The sequence below is a fragment of the Carassius gibelio genome, chromosome B24 (assembly GCF_023724105.1).
Source record: "Carassius gibelio isolate Cgi1373 ecotype wild population from Czech Republic chromosome B24, carGib1.2-hapl.c, whole genome shotgun sequence".
Taxonomy (NCBI): Eukaryota; Metazoa; Chordata; class Actinopteri; order Cypriniformes; family Cyprinidae; genus Carassius; species Carassius gibelio.
In genome coordinates, this window is record NC_068419.1 from 5,642,050 (window position 1) to 5,656,440 (window position 14,391).

A 14,391-nucleotide genomic window follows, 5' to 3' on the forward strand; every position below is an offset into this window, starting at 1 on the left:
TCTTATCTGTTAAGCAATAAGGTTTGTAAATTGACAAAAGTTAACCGTGAAACGTTTATCCTGTTATCAAACTAGCAAACATAAAGACTCGAAGAAGACAAAGAAAGTATTATTACTCCATATAACTGTAGAGATAAGCAGCAGCTTTCCAGTAAAGTGAAACTCGATTAATAGTTGTGCTAGGTGATCTATTACTTTCTGCAGTGGCGCCAAGTAGTGCCAGAGAAACAATAGGCTGTTTAATATGCAGAATCGATGCTTCTGATTGGCTCTAGTGGTTCATCATTTAACTCCACCCCAAATTCTCTATAGAGGATAGAAGTTTTTGCGCGAGTCGCTGTTGTGGAAGAAACTCACTGAGCGCGGATTATTCAAGCACGCGGAGCGCCGAATCTTCTGTAAATTACTGTGATCTTACTGCAGCTTTAGGACTTTACTTCTCTCGTTCCCTGTTGGTCAGTACAGTGACTTTAAGAAAAAAATTACAAAAGTGAATCATGACGCAGTTTAACAAGGGACCAGCCTACGGATTATCCGCGGAGGTGAAAAACAAGGTAAACTGAACTTTATTTCTTTGTTTTAAATATTCTTACATTTTTAGTATGTATGGTTTAGAATAGAACATCTCTGAGTTTTGGTTTGCATTATAGAAACAGTTATGGATATTACTGTGCTTTTCAAAAGTAGGCTAGTTTATTTTGCATTATTCCCTACAAATGTTAGTTTGGCATTGGTTTAGTTTAAATGTTTTTTTTTTTATCTACGTGATATTATTTAATACTTGAAAACTTTAATAGGCACGACACAATTATAATTGGAGGTTGAATTCAAGTGAATTTGAATTAAAAGCACATTAATAAAAAAGCTAATAATAATAATAAAAGTTAATTATGATTTATGTTGTCTTTTGTTTAGTATTGAATTTATTAAATGGAAAATTGCTCTAACTGCAAGTTATCATCCCTAGATACGTTTCTGATTTCGTATGGTTGTGTTAGAGTAATCATGAACAAACAACAACAAAAAAATAATAAATTAAATCAAATCCTCAATAGATCTTTGATTGTCCAGAGTTTAGAGATGACCTAATTTTAATATGACTGTCATATAGGCTGGAAAGCTTATTACTTCTGGAATAAATATGTTGTTAATAAATTAAATAAAATATTCTTATAAGGAGCAGGAGGGTCATTTTAAGGAATCGTTATGAAGCATGTCTAATCTTTAATAATTTGGCAGTGATAAGTATTAGTGATTAGTAAATCATGAGTCAAAATGATCAGACAGGATGTTGCATACAATAACATACGTAAACCAATGAATCAACTTAAAAAGACCTCCCTCACACAAACATACATGCATACAGAACAGATGTCTTAAGCATGACATCATCATTTTTGATTCAATCTTAGGTAAATTAAACAGTTGTTTACGCCTGAACAATCCTGGTAGGTTTCTGTGTCTTTCATCTAACCCCTTCGGAAGTAAGGATTTCATCTTGGAATTTTAAGCATTCCTAAAAAGTGACGACAGTGCCGGAACAGCTGTGATGTGTATAATCCTGCTTCATTCAGAAGAGTTCAACTACTGGCTTTGATCTGTCAAAGGGTGTATTGCAATAATGATATATTTAGCTCAATGAATGAATGTAACTTTTTTTAGCCAGATGCCATACAATAAATATTTCACACTGAAATGTAAATTATGTGATTCATTTACTCATGTTGTTTCAAACACGTGTGACTTCTGGTAATACAAAGGGAGAAATAATGGTTGCTTATTGCAGTTGAAAAGAAGCTGGAGCATTCAAGCTTTATAAAAGATGCAAAACACTAGTCGTTATTCTCTGATCATTTTCTCCCCTGGTGAGTGGTAAACTGATCATTAAGTTAGTGATTTGAATCAAATTTGGTTCATCAGACTTGTTTTGATAAACTGGATGAACCGATTCATCTCGTAAGAACAATTAATTCACAAATGTCTCTTATGAACTATGATACTTTTATGATGCTTTCTTGTTTTGTTTTGGAGCTTGACATTCAAATTGAGTTCAAATTAACTTTTTTCCCTCAGCAGAAAGAATGTCATACAGGTTCTTTAAGCTTTTACAATGAAAAGCATGTGGCTAAAACTACAAATTTGATCTTGCTAGTGTAGTTCTAGGGACCAGTTCCATTACACCATTTCCTCTCTTTATCCATGACTTATTTTCCATTTTACCCTGCTGGACACTGAAAGACTGCGGGAAAAGTGTTTGCTTTTTTGCATGCTTACAGTTTGAGGTCAGTAAGAGTTCTGAAGATTTTTCTCATGCTCATCAAGAATGTATATATTCGATCCAAACTACAGTAAAACAGCAATATTTAAAATATATATAAATATATATATATATATTTATATAGATATATTCACTGAAACTTCAAAAGAACAACATTTACTTAAAAGAGAAATCTTGTAGTGTGTGTATATGTCTTTTGTCTTATATAAATAGAAAATAAAACTTTTTATATTGTGCAGGGATAAATAATACAATTTTAGAAGCAAAAATAATATATTCATACAAGAAATACCTACTTTTCAAACAATAGTAGCCTATGTGAACATTCTTAAATGTATTAATTTCAGACTTTTTATAGGTCATGTGCTTTCCGAGGACTTGTTTGTCTCGTTCCTTGAGTTTCATCAACACTCTTACTCTGCTGAAAGCCGAGAGCTGTTTTCTGCCTTTGGAAATGTGGGAAGTCAAAGCTCTTACAGTGAGATCTAGAAACATCGGTACATCAGCCTGTAAATGTCAACAAATCTCTTGTCAAATAGAATTATTCCTTAAAATAAAACTCACAAATGACATAATGGGAAAGGATCTTTTCCCAATCAAATTAACGACCCTCTCTGGTTATGTAATAGCAGACACAATGGTCCGTTCATTATGGTCTTGTTGCCAAAGCATCATCCTCTGCTCCAGTCCAGCACAGTGGAGATATTGTTCAGACTGGTTTATTTTTACACATGGAAGAGATGTCAATTAGCAACCTATTTTTATAATGGCCATTCGTGTTGCATTATATTAATCATATCAGTTGTTTTTGCCATGTTGTTTTCCCCGGACAGTGGGTAGAGACGGACAGGGATTCCTGGATGAGAGCTTTTGCAAGCCATTGAGGATTAGGTAGCTCTGTTTAGTAGTTAAATACTTTCTCTTGTATGTTGCATCCACAAATTTTCTATTGTCAGAACTTTGAATATGGAGTTAGACATGCAGGAATTCCCCCTGAAATGTTTGGATGTGGTTCAACAGACACCTTGATTCTTTCAGGCATGAGAAACGCGTTTTCAGACTGGAATTAATTCATTTTATTCTTGGCTCTCATGCGCATCTCATTCTGCATCTATCTTAGCGTGCATGTCTGTGTTGCAGTCTTGGAAATATGCCAGTACTGGGCCCACAGCATGTCCTGGGACAGGACGAAGGTCAGAGCAAGGAGGTCACGGTGGTTTTTGGGTAAAACCTGACCAGGTTAACCTTAGGGCTTTAATCTGTCGCTCTCTAATACCACATTCCATGTTGATCCTCGGCGTAAAAACACTTTACTGCCATACTGTGACTGCTGATGGGCAGGCGGCCCAGTGAGGGGCCGTTACATTCCCTGCAATGTGCTGATCAGCAATATTTTCCAGGTTTGGTTAAGGCTCTGTGAAGTGTGGCCATGGTTGTTAACCCTGTGTTGCCATTTTAGGAGGAACAGGAAAGCGTGTCTTCCTGAAGCTATTGTTTTGGGTCTATTGTTCAGCAGGATTTTCAACAGTGTAAACTTAGACTAGGCTTATTGAAACACTTATTTAAAAAGATTACCAATGTCTATTGAAGGTTTGAAAGCCTTTTGTCCAAAATGTGCCTGTGAACTGAACTACTTGCACTACTATGCATTTAAAAGCTTTGTGAAAGATGTGTCATTCTGTCATTGTTGTTTTGAGTGGTGATTAAGTCAACAATCGTCATCATTATTATATTTTTATACTTCGGTGGAAAACTTTAGTGACTAATCAGAACTCCCTAGCTATTACCTAGCAACCACCTAAAAATACTGAAAAACTGTGGTTCCAAAGATTATGTGCATTTTCTTCACAAAATCAAGTTTGAATGTTTGAGTTATCTAGCAACCACTCTGAACACCATAGCATCTACTTTGCAACCAATCAAAGCACCCTAACAATCACCTAACAATGCCCTAGAATTGTGGTTACAAATATTACACACAATTTAAACAAAATAAAAAAGTTAAAAACAAAGCTTGGATGAAAAATGTAGCCACCTAACAACCACTCAGAACACCCTAGCAACGCCCTAGCAAATACCTTAGAATTGTTGTTCCATATATTACTCACATTTTATTATAAACGACAATGTTAGGATGGGCTTTTTTGACTAAAGCAAGTAAGTAGCCGCCTAGCAACCACTCAGAACAACCTAGTGATCACCTATAATTGTGGTTCGAATATTACACATATTTTCTTAAAGTGTCGCTATTATGCATTTTTGACTATTGCCTTTCATGCACTGTGTCATGTTGCTGTATGTGAACATAAACTATCAGCAAAGTTGTGAAGCTGACTAAAAGTTTTAAAGTTATTATATGTCAAATAAAGAGTCTGCTCGCAATCGCCGAAACCATTCGTCAGGAATTTGAATCTCAATTTGTTACGGCTCTACACCAATCCAGGGCTGTAGAGAGCGATCTCTATTTCTCTGGACCAATCACAAAGGACTGCACCATCTGACTATTCACAGCATAGAGCATCACAGTCCCGTCAACAGCTGGTGCCGGAAGTAAAAATTCAATGCAATTTCTGCATTGACAGTTTGGGTATAAGCCATAAAAATGTAACCATACATGGTTGACTTTAAACCAGCTACAGCTGTACTAAGTCATAGTATCTGCTCATATAAACGCCAAAAGTTCATGGGGCACTAACCTTGTTTTGAGATAAATGCCTTTTATTCACGATGTCTTGGATAAGTACTTCATTACCCACAATCCTGAACAATCCCACAATCCCACAGTGATGCATCTGATTGGTGGAACTCGTGTAACCGTCTGGTTAAACCCCGCGAAGGTCCGTGAAGACTGAATATCATCAATAAAAAATAAACTTGTGTTGCGTTTTTGCACGGTAGACTTATCAGTGCAATCATTATCTCCTTGGCTTCCATGATGGCTTTTTTCAAGGAGGAAAACAAAAGTGTTCAAAGGTGTGAAAACCACTTTAGATAGGGTCATGTAATATTAGTTGAGTGTAGCGTGTCCGAGGGTCAGCTTGTGGGTTTTGTAAGGGCCAGCATGAGGGACTAGAACTACAAAGTTTTGGTGAGTTTTGCAGGGAGGTTGGTAACGTAAGTTAGCATTATCATCCACTTTAGCTAGACTACTGTAGACTTCATACGGTATGAGTCATATCAATTATTTTATGATGCCACCGACTGTCAAAACAATGTTTAGCCTAGGCATACCTTTTTGTGCATTTACTGAACATTTGTGTAATGGCAAAGACATGTGTTGACGACTGAGTGGTGATTGCAGTCAGGTACAAAGCACTGCACCATTGGTGACGTTATCGTTAACCGCTTTCAAGCACGCACACAATATATAAAATACACAATGATAAATATAAAAATCAATACACAATACCTATATAAAACACTATTTATTTACACGATTAATACTGAAAGAACTGCTATTACTGCACATTCACTATATAAAATAGAATTCACTGGAGGAAAAAGTTTGCGCGACCGTCGTCAGTTTTGGAAGTCACTAAAAAGGCTCGTTCGTGGCTGTGGGCTTCAGTCGAATTCAGTGAGGCGCGGTGGTTTATGGGATGAGTAGTTCCTTCGCTCGAAATGGCATACAGAAATAGGGGGAAAAAATGTAGAGAGGATGGGCTTGTTTGACTGAAGCTAGTAATTGGCCACTCAAAACGCCCTAGCAATGCCCTAGCAACCAATCAGAACACCCTAAAATCACATTGCAATCATTAGAACAACCTAGCTTTTATCTAGCAATGCCATAGCAATGTAGTTGCTAAATATTACACAACTTTCGAAATGTAAACCTTGCTAACATGTTTTTTTTAGGACAAATGTCTGTCAGTTTGTGACTTAAAAAGTTCCTTTTCAAATCTGAAAAACAAGCTGATTTCACAGGCAAATCTCTCCTCATTGTAGCTGGGGTATTTCCAGAGCACATGGTTAAATTTTGCCTAATACTGGCTGGACTAGTTGCTTGCATGCCATTAAACAGGCATGCCTGATTTCAGCACAATACTCTGTATTAGTCAGAGAAAATGAAGTCAGAACATTTGCTCGTTTACCAAGTTTGTTTTTTGCTAAGTTAACTATTATGATGCCACAGTAAGTTATGCACACTTCTGAAAAATTAATTATTTTGCTAATAGAGAAGCTTAGTTTGTAAACAAATGGAATTTTTTGGTGTTGAGGATCGTAGATTTGTGTGTTTTTTAGTCTTTACCCAAGGTGAAAAGGTCACCCCTCCCCTCCTCCGTTGTCACCACTGTTGACATCGATCTCTCAGGGACTGTTTGTCGAATTGATCGCGTCGCATCGCGAGTCCTTTCACTCCCTGCCCTTTTTTTAGTCTGATGTTTGCTTGCCTTTTGTGCTGTCATCAGTAAGCTCTCAGAATTATGAGTGGGGGAGGAGAGCTAGAGGTCGGTCTCTAGCGGGATCAGCCCACAACCTTCCAGAATGTTCTTCTTCCCCAAATGCTTCTAACATCTCCATCAAGGGGTCACTTTTCCACATTTTCCTCTCTTTTTTTTTCTACCACTGGCTGGTTTCCCAGTGGACTGGAAGGAAAGACAAGACAGACACATGGTTCTCCAATCTTTGCTCAGTTTCTCCGTGGAGTTCTTCTGTTCTTTCCCCTTCTTTTGTCAGTCTTGATTTTTTCCAATCCGTGTCTAATATACATCACCCCAGTCAATGGCTCATTATATCAGAGATATAACCTTCTTTGTCTCCCACTACGTCTGAAATCATCCAGTGCTCTTTTGAACTATTTGGAACATGCCAAAAGTCATGCAGTTCTTCAAAGATGAGAGACTGTGTACGGTTTAGCTTTTTGTCTGTCATTATAGGAGAAAAGTCATCTCGGCTGACCTCAAATTGCGCAAGGGACCTGCCATAACACCCCACACACCATTTTTTCCTAGTGGTCTCACATTCTGACTCCTGGGCTGCAGTGTGGGAGGATATCTGATTGAACTTCAGCTTGCCGAAAGGCCTTCTATGGAAGTTTATAGGGCCCCTGAGCTATATCTTCAAATCCCTTAGGAGGAATAAAAATAGGCACAAATGAGACAATTGTATAAAGTATGTGGACATCATAGCTCAGATACTATGTTGGTAATAGATTTGCCGAGACACCAGTGTGATTTTATGCTTTTATCCAAAGCGACTTACAAATGAGTACAATGGAAGCAGTCAGAATCGAAGAGCAATTATACGCAAGTACATGTACAGTAGCAAGGATTTTTATCAAATAAATAAAAAGAAAACAAATAGAATAGAAAATGATTTTAATATTATTATTATTATTATAATATTATGAATACCATAGTATTTTCATACCCTAAGGAGTTATTTTTTTAATTAATTTGAACATTAAAAATTACTTTTTGATATTAATGTTATTTTGTTGAATAATAATCGGGTTCAGTAAGATTTTTTGAAAGAAATTAATACTTTTATTTAGTGAGGATGCATTAAATGGACCAAAAATGAATGAAAAAACATTTATAATGTACTTTTTTTTTTTCAAATAAATGCTTTTATTTTGAACTCTTTATAGATCATTCAACACTGATGATAACAATAAATGTTTCTTGAGCAGCAAATCAGCATATTTGAATGATTTCTGAAGTATAGTGTGACTCTGAAGACTGTAAACGTTAAGTAGCGATGGTGAAAATTGCTTTACCATTGTAGGAATAAGTTACATGTTAACACATAACTTACTGTACAAGTACAACATTTTATTACATGCAATATTTAGCAGTATTACTGTTTTACTGATTGCTCAAATAATGCAGCCTTAGTGTGCTTAAGATACCCCTAAAAAAACAAAAACAAAACAAAAACACGTACCGACCCATTACTTTTGACCAGTAGTGCAAATAAAGCACATACCTGTATGTTAGCTGATCAAATATTTTTCACAGTGACTCCTAAACATGGAGCTATCGTGGTACAAGACCACAAAACTCTGAATGCTAATATTTCCCTCCACTTCTGAGAAGAAAAAGCAGATATTGCAATTAACCTAGAACCTGAAACATAAGCTAAACAGTAAGAGGACTCTAGCTAGATATCTCTGTGGAAACTCGAAGGGTTAGGACTGTGTTTGTGCTGTAAATATGTTTTGAGATAGCAGACGGAAGGCCATGAGGAAAGCCTTTATCATGTTTTGGTGGGAAAGAGAGACATTTTCTGTCTTAAACACCTCATTCTGAGAATATCTTACCCACCCTTTTTTCCCTGTAGGTCCCTTTGTCCCTTTCTCTCATGATCTGTATGATAGCCGCATTTAGCTTTGTCTTTGTACAGTCTGACCCTGAATCCTGAACTCGAAATGGAGTGATAGAAGCCATTTCCTGGAACTTGTATTGTTAGCTACTTTAAATCAGTTTAAACATGCTGTGTTTAAATGTAATTATTTGAATGTCCCCCCAAAATATGTAAACTATTTTTGAAGGCTTACACTTGAAGCTAAAGTAATAGTTAGGACTCATGAAGAAGAAAACAAATCTGTATTAATAAGAAGTGCTCAGTGAGGCATGTTTGACATCTACTATTACACATACTTGATTTTAGAGATTAGAATAACCTAACTCTTACTTTGATGCCTCAAATCACTTTACTAAGAATTACTTCATCACCTACTGCACAATAAACAGACTTAACATTGACATTTCGTTCTGGCATTTTGTAAAGATCTGCTGTTAGTCATACTGTATTTGTCCACTCTGAGCACATTATTCAATGTCAGCTGGTCAACAGTGCTATTTACGGTCAGAAAAGTCCTGAGAAAGAGCGAAACGGCCAGAATAGATTCTCGCTGTGACTCTTTGTGGGAATTTTATGCACAATCGCACGTCGGTGTTGCCTCACATGCTTTGAACGCCATTCTATTCACAAAGGAGAAAGCCAAACAAAGCCAGAAATGAGTTTTTATAGGCAATCCAATTTAATTAGGCTCCATTTGATGATTTTCCATTAGCTCTTATCCAACATTTAAAATTCAAACGGATCTTTTAGGTGTTTCAAACTATTGTTTTGGTGAGTTTTTTAGTTAAATATTCTGTGTGAGGATAAGCAAAAAGTGTATTGACATTACAAAAGTTTAGATAAGCATGTATGCTGACACATTACAGTAGAATCTAAAGGAAGATTGTCCAGGACACATATCTGTGATCCTGCAGAGCCGGTTTGACTCATAAATGACTGATGCGTGTTGGCTGACTCACTGATTGGGTTGTTTCTTCTCACAGATCGCACAGAAATATGACCTACAGAAGGAGGAAGAGCTTCGTTTCTGGATCGAGGAGGTGACTGGAATGCCGATCGGAGACAACTTTCAGAAAGGCCTCAAGGATGGCGTCATACTGTGCGAGTAAGTTGGTAAACATAAACATAAATTGGCCATGCGGGCAAGGCTTCCCTGCTTAAAACAAAAAAACAGTTTTAACAAGCCTAAGCTAGTTTGCTGGCCTTAGATTTTCTCACAGGCTGGTCTATTGGTCAGTTCTGGGAACATTTCAGTTGGTCAGAATGGAAAAAAACACTTGTCTGACCAGCCAAACACTTTTTGTGGCACTATTTGTGGCACTATTAAAGCCTTACATAATGAAAATGGCCAGACATAATGAAATGGCATACCAATGGCATACATTTGGGCTGAGACTGTCTGTTTGGGTGACCAGTATGAAAACAATCATTATTTTGCCAATTCCATTGGGTGACGCTGGTAGAATCGAAATTACTTACTTTACACCTCTATTGTGCCCATTGAAGATGCTTGCAAAAAGAAATAAATTGAAATCATTCGTTGTTTTTATTCTTTTCAGATTGATAAACAAGCTTCAGCCTGGATCAATAAAGAAAATAAACCATTCACAGTTAAACTGGCATAAGGTAAATATCTCAGAGTCTCCTACGGTCTTTGTTTTCATCCAGATTAGCCCGTTTGAGAAGTAAGAATCACTTTCCTTTCAAAGTGACTTACAATACAGCATACGAAATCACATTGTTGGCAAATACTAAGACAGGCAGAAGCTGCTAACAACTGCAGAAACATATTTAGTGTATATAAGCTCTAGTATCAGAACTCTTTACTTGCTGTAAGAATAAATGGACCCATTAATGCACTCTTTGACTCATCAACCAAAACTAACTCTTTTATCTGAAAATGAGGTAACCAATGATGTTATGGAGAAACATACCCTTAATGTAACCATTGTACCCTCAGCTAGAGAACCTTGGGAATTTCATCAAAGCCATTCTGGCCTACGGGCTGAAGCCCAATGACATCTTTGAAGCCAATGACCTCTTTGAAAATGGGAACATGACGCAAGTCCAGACCACACTTCTCGCTCTGGCCAGTATGGTACGTTCTCAGTTCTGCTCAACCTGTGTCTTACATTGAATATTTTGTGTGATTTAAAGAAATATTAAAAATAAAGGGTTTCCTTGAGTAAATATAAATAGGTTCCATAAAATAAAATAAAATATTGACAGCCTAAATTTTGCAACTATAAAATGTTTATTTCTTTTTCAACAGGCAAAGACCAAAGGCATGGAAACAAACTTTGACGTTGGTGTGAAATATGCAGACAAGCAGCATAGACAGTTTGATGAAGAGAAGATGAAGGCTGGCCAGTGTGTCATCGGACTTCAGGTTATAGACACTATTTCTGGAACTTGTTGAATGTTTCTGCATGAGTGGGTTTAAAGGAAGCCTAATTATTGAGAACTGGTCATTCAGTTAATCCTTTTACCAGAATGGCACTCAAAGGATCATTCATTATGAGGTTTGAACCTCCAGATTAAAAATAGCGACTCAATCAAGATCAGTGCAGACATGCCTCTGGGAAGGTTTTCTAAAGATAAAGGTTGACTGCAGGCTTGGATTGTTTGGAGAAAATTCAAGGTGAATCATCTACAGGGGTGTTTTAACCCAAGTGTTTCTGACTTTTGTTTCAGATGGGAACCAACAAATGCGCAAGCCAGGCTGGTATGACCGCCTATGGGACTAGGAGACATCTTTACGACCCCAAGACACAGACAGAGAAACCCTATGACCAGACCACCATCAGTCTGCAAATGGGCACCAACAAAGGAGCTAGCCAGGTATACCAAAACGCAGACATGTATCAACAATATATCAAACAAAAATGATCAAAAATGACACATTTACCATGTGTCTGTCTCCAGGCTGGCATGTCTGCCCCAGGAACTAGGAGAGATATCTATGACCAGAAGGCAGCTCTGCAACCAGTGGACAACTCCACCATCTCATTGCAAATGGGAACCAATAAGGTAGCCTCTCAGAAGGGCATGAGCGTGTACGGCTTGGGACGGCAAGTTTACGACCCCAAGTATTGCGCAACCCCTACAGAGCCCATGATTCATGCCAACGGAAGCCAAGGCACCGGGACGAATGGCTCCGAAATCAGTGATAGTGACTATCAGGCAGAATATCAAGAGGAAGAGTACCAGGGTGAATACCACGATGAGTACAGAGGGCACTACAACGACCAGGGCATCGACTACTAGAGAACGCTGCTGCGCTGTTAGTCAAAGCAGTATTAACATGATGTATATCAACAGAGCAAGTCTTTTGCTATGCCTTTTGCTTCTCACAGTTACCCCTTCCCTCCCAGCGCATGTGTTTGGGTAAACAATCGTGAGTGGTGATATCTCAAATCTGCCATCTTAACAATGGTGAAAATGATCTTTTATAGTTTCTTTTATAAAGTGTTTTTTATGAAGTACGGAGAACTGTAAAGAGAATTTTCTAGTTTTGCAGTACGATTCTTTGTTTTACACCATACGCCTTGTGTTTTGAGTTTATTTTGGCCTTGCATCTCGAGGCTAAACGTTATCGCTAGTTTTAAAGCTCATCCGCCATTAAAATCCCGCTCTGCTCCAACTGCTATATACTGAAAGCCTTCCTGAAGACATTCCTTCCTAAGTCATTCCATTTGGAGTCATTCTGTTTAGAACTCCAAATGCCTGGTATTGTTACAAGCTTACAAATGTTAGCGTTTTAAAGATTAGCTGACTGGACGACCAAAAAAAAAAAATCCCCTATTGCTTAGTTTTTTGTGCCATAATGTTGGAAAATCTTTCCCATTATATTTATTGTCCTGCTTTTCATTATAAATCTTCTGTCATGTGGTTCTCTTATGAATAAATTCTTAATTCTTATAAATAACGTATTGATTGTCTACTATTATTTTGACCATTATTGCCTTTAAATTTAAATATAGCTGCTCGGTTATCTATAAATTCTAACTGATTTCAGTTTTATTAAGATTGAATAAAACATTTTCTCCTTTTTCCTTGTAGTCAGACTGGTTCTCTGCTGTTGTCCTGGTGAGGTGTGGTTTCGGCAATGGCTCTGATTTTGTTATTTGGTTTTTTGCTCTTATATCTTTTATGAGGGTGAATTGAAGTGGCACAGGGCCTTAGATGTGCGCTGGCTCTGCCCAAGTATCACAACGCAGCCATAAATCATGTGTTTTTGAGGCTACCCTCAGAGGCGTTTGGAAGCTGCTCCTCGTGTCGATAGCCCAGAGTTTCTGGAAACAGTTATATAACCACAAAAAGCAGCGAAAACCAGAATCTAAAGTAGAGCAAGTCAGTGTTCAAGCACCAGTTCATAGAACGATTGCATTTTGTGCATATGTATGGGTTTTTAAATGAGTTACTGAAAAGCACCTTGTTTGTGTCCTGGGAAATAAAAAAAATAAAAAAATCATACTCTGCATCTTTTCATCCTAAACCTTCAATTAAGTCAATGAAATGAACTTGATGACTTTACAGCTCGGCTGATGTCCACGGAGGGATTTGGAACGAGTTGCACACCACTGAATTGAATTACGCTTCCCATGCCATGACCTTTCTGCATTCTTACTGGCCGCAGTGTCAACCAAAACGTGACGGAATGGTAAAGTTGTGATGGAACGTTCCAGACGTATTGGACCAGTTTAAGTTGGGTTGAGGCTGTAGACTTGAACCGAGAGCAGAAGAGGAGAGAGCAGCAAATAACATGTTAGAGTTTCATGTTGCTTTCTGGGTCAAAACATTTGGTTTCCATAGTGATTTGAAGGCCAATAATATGTAAGAATTCTCTTCAATGCGTAGTCACGCCAGTGGTTGCAGTTGTAAATGATGAACCAAGAGTCTACTAATTTAAGTAACATGTTAGTGCTTAATCTGGGCATCAGTGAACTCGGTTGAACTGCTATTGTGTAAGTATTGGGTCCACATATGAGGGGAGGACCACATAAAACTACCCATGTGTACAGGACAGTGAGCAAACAGCCAATCGGCTTCATGAGAAAGCAATGGCATTCACTCCAGTGCTGCCCCCTGCCCCTCCCGACTTTGTTACGGCGGGATAATCAGCGCTTTGTGCTCCGGGACAAAAACACAAGACTCAATTAGAGAGAAGGTCCGAAAAAGACTGTTACCGCAGCAACCTCTGAAAGCCTTTAAAGGCAGACGGGAATTCAACCGGTGTTGCAGCTTTTGTATGCTTCGTCACGCTGCTAACTGTGCCACCCTGGTGCCAGAATAGGGGCCCAGGGCCAAAACCTTGTGCAGTCTATGCCAGAACTTCAGAGAGGATCATAAGGTAGTTGGTGGTGTTTGCTAAGGCAAACATCACTATTATTAATGCTCATAGAAACCATAACACTAAGTATTTAACTTCAGCATGTAATTCCTCCTGCACTGTTTGTGCTACAGACATAAATTATGCCTCAAATCATACAGGAAGTTGTCGAAAGTTGTGCAAGTACTTTTCTTCACTAGCAGATGTTAAAATAAACCAGAAATACCACGGATTTACACTAAAGGAGGCACCCAAACCAACCTGGCAACCTACCAGAACTACCAATAATGATACAGATGCCAATCATGATACCAATAATGATTCAAGCATAGCAAGTGTTGCAAAAATACAGTTTCTGATAGAAGCCACCAAAAGTGATGCAAGATATGAGCTATGCTGGAGCTTATGCTTCACAGAGATAAAAGTAGCTCCCAAAAAAGAAATGTGGTCAGCTGTGTAGAGGCAAGCTGGACCT

General features: G+C 37.9%; 1 protein-coding gene across 2 annotated transcripts; it reads left to right on the top strand.

Moving 5' to 3' along the window:
• The first annotated feature begins 323 nt into the window (after window positions 1-323).
• On the top strand, window positions 324-12,512 carry cnn3a (calponin 3, acidic a). 2 transcript variants are annotated; one of them, XM_052596352.1, is made up of 7 exons: window positions 324-554; window positions 9,568-9,689; window positions 10,144-10,210; window positions 10,545-10,682; window positions 10,857-10,973; window positions 11,279-11,425; window positions 11,510-12,512. In XM_052596352.1, exons 1-7 carry the CDS (start codon window positions 498-500, stop codon window positions 11,849-11,851), a joined length of 990 nt encoding a protein of 329 aa, XP_052452312.1. In that variant the 5' UTR covers window positions 324-497; the 3' UTR covers window positions 11,852-12,512. The 2 variants fall into 2 exon arrangements, with proteins under 2 accessions (XP_052452312.1, XP_052452313.1); XM_052596353.1 differs by lacking the exon at window positions 324-554 and adding an exon at window positions 2,175-2,282.
• Window positions 12,513-14,391: the final 1,879 nt, after the last annotated feature.

Bases quoted from the DNA above. Each gene is read 5' to 3' on its own strand.
- cnn3a (XM_052596352.1), top strand. From the start codon at position 498: ATGACGCAGTTTAACAAGGGACCAGCCTACGGATTATCCGCGGAGGTG. The intron at 9,690-10,143 runs GTAAGTTGGTAA...TATTCTTTTCAG, and splicing joins GATGGCGTCATACTGTGCGA to ATTGATAAACAAGCTTCAGC. The intron at 11,426-11,509 runs GTATACCAAAAC...GTCTGTCTCCAG, and splicing joins CCAACAAAGGAGCTAGCCAG to GCTGGCATGTCTGCCCCAGG.